Source organism: Stylophora pistillata, unplaced genomic scaffold, assembly GCF_964205215.1.
Source record: "Stylophora pistillata unplaced genomic scaffold, jaStyPist1.2 SCAFFOLD_115, whole genome shotgun sequence".
In the NCBI taxonomy this organism is placed as follows: Eukaryota; Metazoa; Cnidaria; class Anthozoa; order Scleractinia; family Pocilloporidae; genus Stylophora; species Stylophora pistillata.
The window spans coordinates 220,519-234,344 of NW_028290822.1; the positions used below are offsets into that span (position 1 = coordinate 220,519).

At 37.7% G+C, this 13,826-nt stretch overlaps 1 protein-coding gene, 1 long non-coding RNA gene and 1 pseudogene across 2 annotated transcripts; 1 reads left to right on the plus strand and 2 right to left on the minus strand.

Annotated features, from left to right (window-relative positions):
- Positions 1-631: 631 nt before the first annotated feature.
- LOC111340603 (uncharacterized) lies at positions 632-6,949 on the minus strand (annotated as a pseudogene).
- A 512-nt stretch (positions 6,950-7,461) lies between these two features.
- LOC148715880 (uncharacterized) lies at positions 7,462-10,535 on the plus strand. The gene is made up of 2 exons (XR_015995798.1): positions 7,462-8,396; positions 9,187-10,535. It is a non-coding gene; the product is annotated as an uncharacterized LOC148715880 (long non-coding RNA).
- On the minus strand, positions 8,532-10,535 carry LOC148715881 (maternal protein exuperantia-like). Its single transcript, XM_088746356.1, has 2 exons — positions 10,271-10,535; positions 8,532-9,731 (listed from the first exon to the last, which is right to left on the minus strand). Exons 1-2 carry the CDS (start codon positions 10,533-10,535, stop codon positions 8,935-8,937), a joined length of 1,062 nt encoding a protein of 353 aa, XP_088602482.1. The 3' UTR covers positions 8,532-8,934.
- Positions 10,536-13,826: the final 3,291 nt, after the last annotated feature.

Consider the following 13,826-nt stretch of genomic DNA (forward strand, 5'->3'; position numbering starts at 1 on the left):
TTGTCTGATATTCATTATTTGGAATATAAAAGCAGAAATGAGTCTACAATAAATGATGACAATTAGTGTTGTTTTCCACACAATGGCAAGTGGGATTCATAGTTAAATCAGGCAAGGTCATAACATGCAGATACTAAGCAAAGTGGCAGCTACGTAGAAACGCGAGCTGAGTAATAATAAGAATCATTGCCACCAAAACTATTCGATTATTTGGTGCACTGCTCCTTCCCAACAGTGTCCAGGAAACAGGTTCTTCCACGTGAAGTGTCTAAAGTTGACAAGAGTCCCAAAAGAAAATCCATGGTGAGTGCAGTGGAAGGGGATAAGAGAGATGGATTTATCTCAAGATTGCACTTTAAACCCATGAATACCGATCACATACCAATTCACCAAAATTATCTCTAAATTACCACAGAACAAGTAGATTAAGGCATTCTTTTCTCTTGCATGATTACTTTATTCATCCACACAACCTTTTCTCCTAACTATCTATTGATAATCACTGTTTGTCATGTTTGAGAATGAAGGGAAACTGGGCTATTAGCAATATAGTAATTTGGTTCCTTCATTAGCTGTCAATTTGCCTCATCTTTACAGAGCTTTCTTATTAAACTGGTTGTCAAAAGACATGTTTTAAGGAAAAGGCAAAGTGTAATGAGGTTTGCATAATATAGAAGTGAATATACATGTTGAATCACATATGATTACAGAAACGGGAAAGCCAAACAAAGGTCTGCTCTGCTGCCATAGTGTTAACATTTGGTAACTCCTCCTTTAGTTGGGCTGGATTGTACTTTGTCTTGCACTGTGGATCTCTATGGTTCTTGAGGTGCAAACTATCTATGAGTGTTTATTCCAGACCACATTTTGTCAAATGGTGGTGGTTAAGTGGCAATGGTTTGGACGCAGCTTTCATGCCATCAACATGACACATGTTGTCGTATGCCAAGTATATATCACCCCAAGAAGATGGTCATAAGGCCTTCAAAACGATTAAGAGCCAATTAATTATTATCAAAAATGCTTGTGATGGACTCTCCACCCTGTTGGCATGAAATAAATATATAACCCTTCATAAGAAAACATTAAATAAAATTGATACCTCTGGTTTAACTTAATGGAGAGTCTAGCATATTAGATAACAAAATTCTCATGACTCATTTCAATAATCATAGGCATGGCTAAACCTACACTGAGGTCCAATTTTACATGTTTAACTGTATAAGTACAGGTAAGAGAAATGTACACCTGAGTTAAAGTACATAAAATGCAAACTCTGCTTGACTGGCTCAAAGATGAATCAAATCAACTCTGCAAATTAAGTCAAAGCAGTAGCAACATTTTTAATGTGATACTGTTTGCGTCTATTTATCTTTAACTTGACAATCGATCTGCAGATATTATCATTAAAAAGAAAATTGTCCGGGGAAACATGACTCAAATCATACATATATATGTAAGCGGAAAGGGCAACATTTCAAAACAGCTATATATATAGTGAAAGAAGATTAACCAAGGTTCGCATACCGGAAAAGGGGATTCCATTTGTCAATAAATCCACTGCCTTGAACAATAAAAAAATGTCCACGGGACCATTTCTGCAGGCGTTTTTTTTCACCAGTTTCTTTATTACAAGATGTTGGTGTTTCCTCTGCACAGTCAGCTAGTAATGCAGCCGAGGTAGGTTGAGATAAAATCTCTTCATTTCCTGTTGTGTGAGCAAGAAAAAATGAGTTTTTTTTCTTTTGGCACTTCAAATGTAACTAAAAGCTAATGAAACATGGTATGGTAGCATATCATAAAAAGGCAAACCTATTTATATGATTTCAGAACCATTATGCAGCCCTTAACCTACAATGTGGAATATGTTTGACATCAACAGGCTCAGGGAGAAGTCAAAGATAACAGGAGTCATGCACTTAAAAACGACACACTAAAAACAAAATTTTTTCAATTAAAGCTGCATTGCTTTCAAACTTGTCATGGGTGATGCCTTTACAATTTCAGAAACATTTCAGCTGTACAAAAAGTTAAATATGCACAATTGGAAATGAATAGGCAAACTTATGGAGGGCCTAGGGGATAGGTTTACCTTGGGATAACACTGCTGATTGACCTACAGGTGTACTTGTAGTATCCAAAATGGAGTCTACCACAGATTCTACCTTTTTAGTTTCATCAGTGGTTAGGGTGATATTGTCGGCAACTGAGAAGTAAAAAATACGAATAAGTATATGAATAAGTGAGTGCTCGCATTTTAACTGGAAGGAAGTAGTGCTAAAAAGCACTGCCCAGAATTGAAATTGCATACAGCAATTACCAGACATGAGAGTGAAATAACATGTACTGACCAATATCAACATGATCCTCTAGCTAAGAAGATTGCTCACACAAATACTTTGGGAAACTTTCAACTTGAGTCATCTGATACTCAACCTCTTCTATCAGTTAGCAAGTGCAATTATTTGCACCATCTGGCAACCCACATATCAAAAGGGTAACATGTCGGATCTTTTATCGAAACATATTTTTGATTTTTCATTTGGTATAGCAGGAAAAGATGAAAATGGTTGCACAAGAAAATTAAGGAACATCTATTCATCCTTCATGCGAAGTTGATGACATGAAGAAATGAATCGTAAACATCCGAATGTAAATCACCACTTACCTTCAACAGCACTTGCATCCTTTAAAACACCACAATGTTTTAAAAAGCCTCTAATATCAGAAGGAATACTTGGATGCCTGGAGGAAAGAAAATCTAAATGTTACTGGCAAAATGCCATTCCATGGACATGGGCAGCAGTGCAGACATCAGGATAATTTACCAGGGGAAGTCCATTGATAACATTCTAATGAAAAAATGTTAAAAAAAAGGAGATTCAACAGTAATGACCAAATGATTATTATTAAATTGTCAAATGTTTTAAAAAGTGTGCCATTCTCAAATATAAGGGCTCCATAGCAAACATAACTGAAATCACATTCAGTGGAAGCACATTCATAATATCAGAATCCATTAGAGTCCAAACTGATTCATCCAAACCTTGACCCCATCAGATTTTTTTCACACTGGTCCTTCAAAATTTTATGCATCTATGAAATTTATTGTTATTTTTAAATAGCAGCAAAACAAATGCAGTTCAATAAGAAAGTGAACATAGTAATTTACAACAAATTTTAAACTATGAATGTGATGTATTTTCTTTTAAAAGAAAAGTGAAAAAGCTTAAAGAAGAGAAAAAAATATGATAATCAAATGCCCAGAGAGTAATGTAAAACACTTTTTGTTGACCTTTCTCAAAAATATTGAAGGTGGATGAGTGAAAACAAGGATTTCAACTCTTAATGATATGAATCAGAAAATAAACATTAGGGCTTGCACCTTTCTCTTCATCATACAATGTGCGAACATCAACTTCCACTACCCGTCTGCAACCCAAAGCTTACCACATCCTTTCAAAATAATAATGAAAGAGTCATTCCTAATCACAGATTGTATTTATAAATGACTTAGAAAATCCTCCAATCCAATCTGCTATTGGCTCCTCTGGTTTCAGCATTAATAGGAAACTACATTTCATGCAAAATGAAGGTTTGGGAAAAAAACAACTGCAAAAAGAGGGAACAGTTTACATTGCCATTCATCACCTCTAGCATTACAGTCTTCAGTGCAGTCTCCACGAGGATGTGAATAATTTGCCTGGGCTCTAAGCTTGTCAATGTGAGCCATGATTGCCTCTCTGTCAGCATCAACAAACATCATCCACAACATGTCAAGTGCCTTTCTTTCTCTTAGTTCAGCTTCCAGCTCTCCATTCCAGAAAGCATTTGTCACTCTTTTCTCACTTAATCCTGAGGAGAAGAAACACATCTTAATTTTTACAAAGGATTTACAAAATAAAGATACAAAAAGCTTCCTTCTTGAATTTTGGATCTAAAACGAAACTATAGACCCGAAATGGCTGCTAGATTCATATTCTTTTCAGTATTAGTCGGTTTCCTTTTTTTTGCTTTTTTTTATAGGGCATCCTCGGCCACGGTCAGTGCAATGGCCAAACAACTATACTTAACAAAGCCGAAGTGCAATGGTTTTGCCAAGTAACGCCTGAAGGAGGGTACAACAGTACACCAAATTCGCCCAGGAATTCAACTAATGGCCCCCCGAGGATTGTAGTGTATTAAACAAATCATAGCACGAATTTTACGTGGTAAGTGCAGGGATAAACACCACAAGTGATATTTCAAAATACAAATGTGTAAACGTGTATTTGCAGAACTAGTTTTCCTCTTTAACAAGTGCAGTCATAGGGGCTTCGTCCACCGGGAGCAGTTCTCGACCACAAGAGTGTGCAAGATTGCAAATAAACAACGCGTTATTACTACTCATTGTGGTTTCAAATTATCTTTAAAAGCCCACGTTAGAAAAAGAAGCTTTTGATCACCTAGTTTTTCCCTAAATGTAGTCAAGCGGGGCTTTTTCTAATGCTAATTAATTCAAGTACTTTACATTCATTATCTTCACGAAAACTATGAGCGCCTTTTAGTTTTGGTGGCCATCTGCAGGGTGGCCGACGCAACTGCGAGAAATTAATGAGATATTTAGAAGAGAATTTAAATCACAAATAAAAGAGGCCAAATAAAGTTTACATTTCAAAGATAGCTTTATCACTCGACCTTAATTATGGAAAGAAATGGCCGATTTGGGCCTTATATACAAATAAAATTTAAACTATATTCCAATAGCCGTAATGCGCCACCTACCTTCGCGTCCCCTCGACCTGCTCAAATTATAGAGTAGCTGTAAACTCCAAACTCGACAGGACGAAAAATAACAGTTACCTTTTGGAAATAATTGCTTTTATTTATATTCATGGCCCCATACTGGAATGGTACCACTTACCTGAATTAAGTCCATGGACTTCGTTAAAGGCGACTGCAAAGCCACTAAACGAGACCTAAGAATGACAACTTCCAAATTAAAAAACAAAGTCAACTAAAAGGAGTTGTGTCCAATAATTATCAACAAAAACAATAATAAATAACAGATTATAGAGAAAGACTTACGTTCACAAAAACAAGGTAACGAACAAATGGTTAACCGGCTGTACATTTAGATGGTAACGAACAGAGGTGTACATTTCGAGATTTAATTCAGTTTCACGCGGGGTCACGCTAATGCTCGCGAAAATTTAAACGACTATTGACTGGCAATTCAACAGTATTAAACGGCTCTATGTGCAAAAAGGAATTATAACAAAATTTCCGGAAACATTCAACAAGAACTTACGCAAAGGAAATTTGCCATTTTAAAAGAGACTTGTCCACAAAACACACATCCGAAACTTCAACAGCACTCCTTTCTTCTCCGGACAAATGCCATCCCATCCGTGGATTTATACCATGCCAGATATATTTTTCGTGCAACCCAGCCTAATCCAGGTGAAATACAATCATACAATAGCTAAAGCGACGCTAAACGAGGCTTTTATACGCGCACAACGTAACCACATCCGTAACTAAAAAAATTCGCAACAAAGAAATCAAAGTACTTCGTAAACAAATTCGACTTAGGCTAAATGAATCCTTTGAGTATCCTTAAAAGTCAGTCTGATGAATGAGTCAAGTTCAGTCAATCGTTTGAGTATCCTTAACAGTCTGACGAGTGAGTCAAGCCCAGTCTACCCTCTGTTGTGACGGCTGTGACGGCTGTGACGGCTGTGACGGCTGTGACGGCTGTGACGGCTGTGACGGCTGTGACGGCTGTGACGGCTGTGACGGCGTCACACGCTCAAAGAACGAAATCGTACAGAATATATCGGGCATCAGATGTCGAAGTATGCACTCGATATTACGCTTATTTTCGGTTGTTTTTATGTGTTTGATATCACCAAAACGGAAATTCATACTTGGAAAGGGAGAAAAAATAACATAGAATGGGGTAATTCAAGATTTAATGAGATTTTGAAGTTATAAGCATATAAGATGCAATGAATATAAGAAGTTCATATATTTTGCACTGCGGTATTAGATACGTATGATGTGCGATCCTCGCAGTAGATAGCGCTATTTATGCAATAGCGAAAATCAGACCTGAAAAAAAAAATCAGGCCTGTACGGGACTCGATCCACTGACCTCTGCGATACTAGTGCAGCGCTCTACCAGTTGAGGTAGATTCCACAAGTCTCTCTTTGCAGCAATAGAGCTGTGAATTTGACATGTTAACAACTATTATTATAATTGTTATTTTATTTTTTATTTTTATTATTACTTACCTGGTTAGTAATTACCTTTTGACTAGATCAACACAAACATCAGCTTCCATAGCTTTTGACGAGCCTTCCCAGTTGAGCCTGCAGTTGTGCATGCGAGAGTTTTTCGACTGTCTGTTGGCAGTTTCACTTGTTGCACACCTTTACAAAAGACATTATGAGTAAAGGTCCTGGGTAACACTTTCAAGAGGAGACAAATATGGGTGCTGTCATATGTTGAATGATTCTGTACTTTTTGGTCAAATTGAAAAAAAAAAAACATCGCTCTTGTTGTTTACAACAAGGTGCTAGTAGACAAAATATATTTCTATACATTACTTCCTTGACCTTGAACCATAGCAAATCACCTTGCCAGTTTTTAGGCCAACCATGGAGCCAACACCTAGTGGTGAAAGTAAGGATATATTTTATTTATTTATTAATTATTTAGTTCATTAACTTTGACCATTGGCTGACACCAAAACTGTCAGTAAGCTAAAGAACAATCCAGAGAAAAAAACAGCAGCTTTCTAAGAAAATGCATAACCAAATGCACCCTTTTTAATTCTTTCAGACGTTGAATTTGCAGTGTACCTCTCAGGCTGTTGTGGGCTTTTCCCCTTTTTTGCCATCCCATGTCATATGACGCTCCTATCTCCACATTTTCCTTTTCACTATCATCTTTCCACATGTTTCTTTCGCTTTCCAAACTTTTCAGACATGATTCCTTGGCCAACTTTTCAACTTGGAGCCCCACTTCCCTCTCGCGAGCCTTCAGCGTGGACTCTCCAAGTGATGGTATATTGATGGATGATAACTACTCGTTTACGTGGGTAGGATCTATGCCTGCGTGTAGCATCCCTGTAAATATTTCGATTCAACTTATTAACAAATTGGCTAGATGTTAAATGGATGCTGTAATGGTGGAAAACAAGATTTTTAGCCACGTTTAATGTAAATAAACCTGCAGCGAGCTTCGTGTTTACATCAAAGATTGGTCTCCCTCGCGTTGTTCCGGTGCTACGGTGGGTCTTGTTTGTACGACAGGTATTTGTCTCTCCACACTCAGAGTTTGAAGAGGATATGTACAGTGGTGATCCTAACCCAGACACCGGTTCTTTTATGCAGTCGAAGAGCTGTAGAGCTGCCTCACAGGGGGACATTGAATTCCACAACTCGACGGCCGCGAAGTGGAAATCCATTGCAGACTTCCGGATCACGCACATTCTTTTCATTTTCTTGTCTTACCAGAGCATTACCAGAAGCTTTCAGCCGATTTGCGGCATTCTTATTGCAAATAAAAGCTTTCGCTCTGCAAAAGCGGCCCTTGTTTGTTTTTCTCACGCTAGCATGAAGAACGGCCGCCATCTTGGATGTCGCAATGTTATGCGCAAAAAAGGTTGCGCAGTGCAAAACAAGGGAATCGCCTTAAGGTAATTCCCTTGAAATTGTTCTACTATCAAACGTTTTTTGAAACTTGGTATGATTAACATTCATGATATAAACATTAAAAAAATGTAAAAAAAAAATGGGGTCACCGTGCTTGTTTATACGTCGGCAGGCTAATAAAATGGGCTATTTTTATTGGTTGTGCGTTAAAAATTCGAATCACCTTCCAACAGAATTTAGCCTTGGTTACTTGAAAGAAACAAAATTTTATTTTGAAATTGAAGGTTCCTTTATCAAAATAAGCGGTATTGCTTCATTTTAGCTGTTTTTGATTGCTCGGTTGTGGGGATTTTGCCCTTTTTCGGACAGTTCCGTGGTTAGCTTGAAGTCCTCGCCTTGGCCAAAATACACAAAATACGGAACTATTTTCCAAAAAAAAAATGTTCTACCGTCAAACTTTTTTTATTCTTCAAATATGTTCTTTATTAGATTGTTCATAGCAAAAACCTGAAAAAAAAAATCGGGTGTCACCGTGCTTGTTTCCTCACAAACTGCCGTAAAAGGTGGACATAGTTTTCAGATAGTAGTCAGGATGAAGAATTTGCACGGAGGGGACTGGGACGAGACAAAATGGTGTCCATCGTGCTCGAAGTATGCACTCGATAATAAGCTTCTTTTCGGTTGTTTTTATGTGTTTGATGTCACCAACACAGAAATTCATACTTGGAAAGGGTGAAAAAATAACAAAAAATGAGGTAAGTCAAGATTTGATGAGATTTTGAAGTTATAAGCATATAGTTGAAACAATTTCGTAGCGCTGGCGTTTTGTTAATTCCAGTGAGCTAGGGTTCGATTTGTTTTGCTTGGGCAATAAAGGTTTGACAAAAAACTTGAAGAAAAGACTGTTGATTCGTATTTATATTTATATTTATCAATTTAATGGCAACATAGTAAACAAAAGAGAGAGAAAAAGGAGAAAAAAAAATGCCATAGGGATAGTCCTTAAAGGAGTCAAGGACCCCATGCTAGACAGACAACCCAAATTCTTTGTATTCTTTGTATGTTGTCTTGTTTGGTTTCCATACACAGCAAAATGTGAATTCTTCACCCATCACTCTAACAGGAGTGATATATACAGTACAATGTAGTATACTCTGAAAAATACGAACTGCACTTTAAAATTTGCTTTTTATACTTCAGAACCACACTCCAATGTCTCACTGGTCCTCATTCTGACTACTACATTTTCCGTGCAAAAATTATTTCAAAACATTAATTGCACAAATCACAATCTTAATTTGCATTATCTGTAAAGTACTGACATATTTGCACCAGCACCCGCTTGTTTGAGGAGACTCTGGGTTTGTTGTCAAACCTCTCCATCAGAACTTGCTTCACCCCTTCTTCCTTGCCTCTTTGGTATACCACTCTCAGGTGAGGGAGACCCAAACCTGAGCTTGCACACTTAATGGCCATTGAGGCTGAAATGTACTTCTTTCTAACTAATGGCTGCAGGGTATTAACCAGAAGTTTCTTTTCTTTTAGGAGCTTCTGATAGGATGCCACCCATGAAACTTTGAAGCTGTGCTTTTGTAGCAGTTTGACATTTAGAAACTTGTTCACCAGCTGGTAAAGTGTTTGCACATCTGCAAGAGCATTGTGAGCTTCATAGGATTTACCCAGAAGACCTTGTACCAGGTTTTCTTGGCTTTGGGATTTCCTTTCAGGAAGCAATTCCCTGAATGCTGAAAGAGGGTCTGTAAAGCCAGAAACTGTTTTAACTAAGTCATCCATGACTCCATTTTTCTCTGCTGCTTGCACCAAGAACCTGGCATCAAAGGATTTGCAATTGTGTGCTACTAAAATGCAAGGCATTCTTGATTTGAGCCACTCAATGAAGGTCTTCAGTGCCACATCAATTGCAACAGCATCAGTTATTGGCTTCCCATCATAAAACAGTATTGCTCTTTGGAAGGTGAGTTTGTTCACAGCAGATGCTTCTGGTGATAGTACATTACGAGGCTTGATATAAATAGAGAACTCATCATTACCATCTGTTGCTGCAATTTGTAGGATTTCAGCATCATTACCTGTTTTAAGATATTGTAATCCAATTAATACTTTACAAAGATATTACAAAGGAAAATGTAATAAAAAGGCTTAGTGCATCTATGCAGGGTATATCTAAAATAAAAATAGCAGTGATTTCTGAACACCTGTCCTGCTAATTTGCATCTGACCTATTTTCTTTACGAACAAGGCATGATAAAACAAAGGAATCTATGGGATGCAAATTAGCAGGACGAGTATTCAGCAATCTAGAAAAATAGCAAAACAATTCCATGATTAAATATAATTATTCTCTAATGTGCAATTCCAAAACACCCTGCTGGGACAAACATGGTTATATTCCAAGGCTGTGCTCTAACAGCGCCCAGTGGCCCCTGGCGCCTTACTTTTCCACTTGGGTGACTCGGAAATTTTAGTTTTTTTTTTATACAAAGCATATGCTGGGCACCCTAGATTTCACAGTTTCAGAGCACTGGGCTCCATTCAATTTTCCTTAGAGCACAGCCTTGTATTCACTTTGTTACTTTTTTGCCAAACTTCACCCTGCAAAGCTAATTACCCCTTCCAGATGTTTCCAAATCAAATATGATTTGATGATAGTCTTTGGTTAACGATACTTTCTCAATCTTTGAGGCTGCAGGTGGTGCTGAAATTTCCTGAGCAGCATCATGTCCATCAAAGCCCATTCCAGAACTATACTGTTGTCCTTCTCTGTTCTCAAGCTGTTTTGTCTTTTTCAACTGCTTCGCTTTCTTCTCAATTCTTTTCTTCTTGTACTCTCTTGTTTTCTGTTTCTGTTTCAAAATTAGTATTTTCTTGTCCATTTTCTTTGCAAACTTTAAAGAATTGCCTGGCTCGACCCAAGGGGAGCTAGCTTCTTGGCATTTGAAGCATAAACCTAAATTGAAGAAGCAAATGGTTTTTATTCACTACAATTTGGTATCTCTTAAAGCTTGTGAAACGGAAAAAGAGGTTGATAGTCCTCTGACACTTATAGCGTTATCCCTTGCAGTTATTAATTTAATTTAGAATACAATCATAAGCACTAACACTATTTTCTAAGAGTTGTGTTCCTCTACAGGTAAAATGGTTGGCATTGGGAATTTGTGAGGAGCGAGCTGTGCCAGCATACATGTACACTGTACTTACTACTATGATCTTTTCCAGTGACTGCCTCAACCTTTTGTCCATCAGATCCTTGCCATGGGGAAGGCCTCTGTGTTTGTAGGACGCAGGACTTTTTAAGTAGCCACACCAGTCGCCACAAGAAGAATGGTCACCATGAGCATGGGGCAAAATAGAAATGTTTTCCTCACCTTAAGAAAGTATCAACAGTGGTGCAAAGACTAAAATATAAAGTAAGAAAATTTGGCTAAATTACTTACACTTTCAAATGATCCACAACAAATTAAGTAAAGTTTCTCATTCTTTAAAGTCCGTACAAGCACTGGAAGTGTCTGCTTACTATTGTTTCCCAGTCCTAACTGACCATACAGTCCTAAGTAAAACAAACACCACAAGATACATACCTAAATGTCTTTACAAAATCGGAGACAACTAACCTAAACATCATTAAGGGATTAACATGAGCCAGGTAGTTCTGGAGAGCACAATGTATGTAGAGACAAAAAGTGTCCAACTACATGGATTTGTATTTTATATTCAGCCTAAACCATAAATTAAATCTGAGATCCAATAATACTAGCTTATCACTGGGAGAGTATCGAATTATAACACTGCTTAAAATTCAACACAGGGTTTTGCCCGATTGCCCTTCCCCTGTTAATCTCCAAAGTTCAAATTTCTAAAAAATGCCTTGCAGCCTGTACGTTTCCAAAATGACCACAATACAAACCAATTTGAAACAACATTACAAATTAAAGGAAATTTCTGTGAACTGCTTGACTGTATTTTCATACCTCCTCCAAATGTGAGGATTTGTCCTTGAAAAAAGAAATGATTTAAACAGGGTTGGAAAACATTGCCTCTTCCATTTCCAGTAATAAATAGGTGAGGCCACTGTTCATATATTAAAATTCTAACATGACTCTCAGGCTAGGACGAATCAACCAAAAGCAATTAATCATTCATTGTCCAACCTCTATGTGATATCTTTTGTTTCTTTTCCCCCCTAGCCTCTGAACCAAGTTTGAATTTTTAATGTAACAAAAATGGCTTATTCAAGTGTATGGCTCTTCCTTGATGTGGGCCTTAACAAGTTCTTTCATAGCAACAGTCTTTTGTCTCATAACCCAGCTTAGTAAAACTTAGGTCAAAATATAATATTTGGTCAGGGCACAAAACCCACTAGGTGGGAAACATGGTAAACCATGGCCATCAGTTTCTGTGCTGAAGAATATTACTAGCACTCTGTGTTTCATTTTTTTCAAAAAGAAGTGATACTTATGAAGTTTTTCCTCTTTAATTAAGTTTTTCCACTTTAAATTAATAAGCCTCCATCTAAGCCACCCCCCCCCCCCAAAGTCCGTGGAATAAATAAGCTCCCCCCTCCCCCGGGAAGGCTTATTATAGGATTTATGGTATTCAGGTGCAGATTGAATTGACTTTGTAACAAACCAAAGCCAACCTAAGCTGTAAGTACTGCACTGTGTGAATACCCAGCAGCTAGTTTGGTCACTTGATACTGATCAAGTGCTTGCACATGTGTTGGGAGGAGTGCATCTTTAATGCTACCCACTCCTAACTGTCCATGGACTCCCCATCCCCACGACCACACCCGGTGATCTGCTCACAGAGCCATGGAGTGATAATGTCCACACATAACTGCTATACATTTGTTGTCCGATAGCTCGGTAATGTAGACAGGCCTTGTCTGTTGCTTTGTGTCTCCTTGGCCAAACTTTCCTCAAAATAACACAACATTGAGATAGAATAAATATATGAAGTTCATATATTTTGAACTGCAGTATTAGATACGTATGATGCACGATCCTTGCAGTAGATAGCGCTATTTATGCAATAGCGAAAATCAGACCTGAAAAAAATCAGGCCTGTACGGGACTCGAACCACTGATCTCTGCGATACTAGTGCAGCGCTCTACCAATTGAGCTAACAAGCCAACTGGGAGCAGGCCGATAAGTTGGTTCGTAATAAACCCGTGAAAGTGATAAATGAGATAGAATAAATATATGAAGTTCATATATTTTGAACTGCGGTATTAGATACGTCTGATGCACGATCCTCGCAGTAGATAGCGCTATTTAAATCAGACCTGAAAAAAATTTGCGCTATTGCATAAATAACGCTATCTACTGCCAGGATCGTGCATCATACATATCTAACACCACAGTTCAAAATATATGAACTTCATATATTTATTCTATCTCATTTATCACTTTCACAGGTTTATTACCAGCCAACTTATTGGCTTGCTCCCAGTTGGCTTGTTAGCTGAATTGGTAGAGCGCTGCACTAGTATCGCAGAGGTCAGTGGTTCTAGTCCCGTACAGGCCTGATTTTTTTCAGGTCTGATTTTCGCTATTGCATAAATACCGCTATCTACTGCGAGGATCGTACATCATACGTAACACAACATTGTTAAAAAAAATTATCATGTGAATCAGGAAATTATTTCTAAATGCATTATCTGATTCAAAAATGTTGTGATCAAAGTTGAAAACGACTACCTTAGAAATGGCATTCAGGTAGGGCTCTGCCTTTTTATCCTTCAAGTCCCTATAATATCCATATAAATTATTACTCAGTAAACAGGTAGTGAGATACTTAAACTTATGTAGAGATTGCTATCTTGATCTAACGTAAAATTCTTGTAACTAATTTACAAGGAAATGTGTAGCAGTTAGAGGGGAGAATTGACAGTCAGACTTTGGGGTTAAGTTAAAGGGTTAAAATCAAAACGAACATCTTGCAAGGATGCTGATAATATTTGCATTGATAAAGTTGTATTTCTTACCTGTCCATACTTTGATGATGCCCAAGAATACACCTATGTGAGGGAAAATAATCAAATTAATCACTGACGCATACTTCTTGCCAGCTGCCCTCACATCAATGAATCAAACTGTATCACATTGTACTCAGAATAGAGATCATGGTTAATGGTTCCTGCTTAAAATGAAAGCAGTTCTTCATT

Excerpts from the sequence above, each read along its gene's own strand:
- LOC148715881 (XM_088746356.1), bottom strand. The coding sequence starts at position 10,535 with ATGGACAAGAAAATACTAATTTTGAAACAGAAACAGAAAACAAGAGAG. Across the intron at positions 9,732-10,270 it reads TTTGGAAACATCTGGAAGGG|GTAATGATGCTGAAATCCTA; the intron begins GTAATTAGCTTT and ends ATCTTAAAACAG.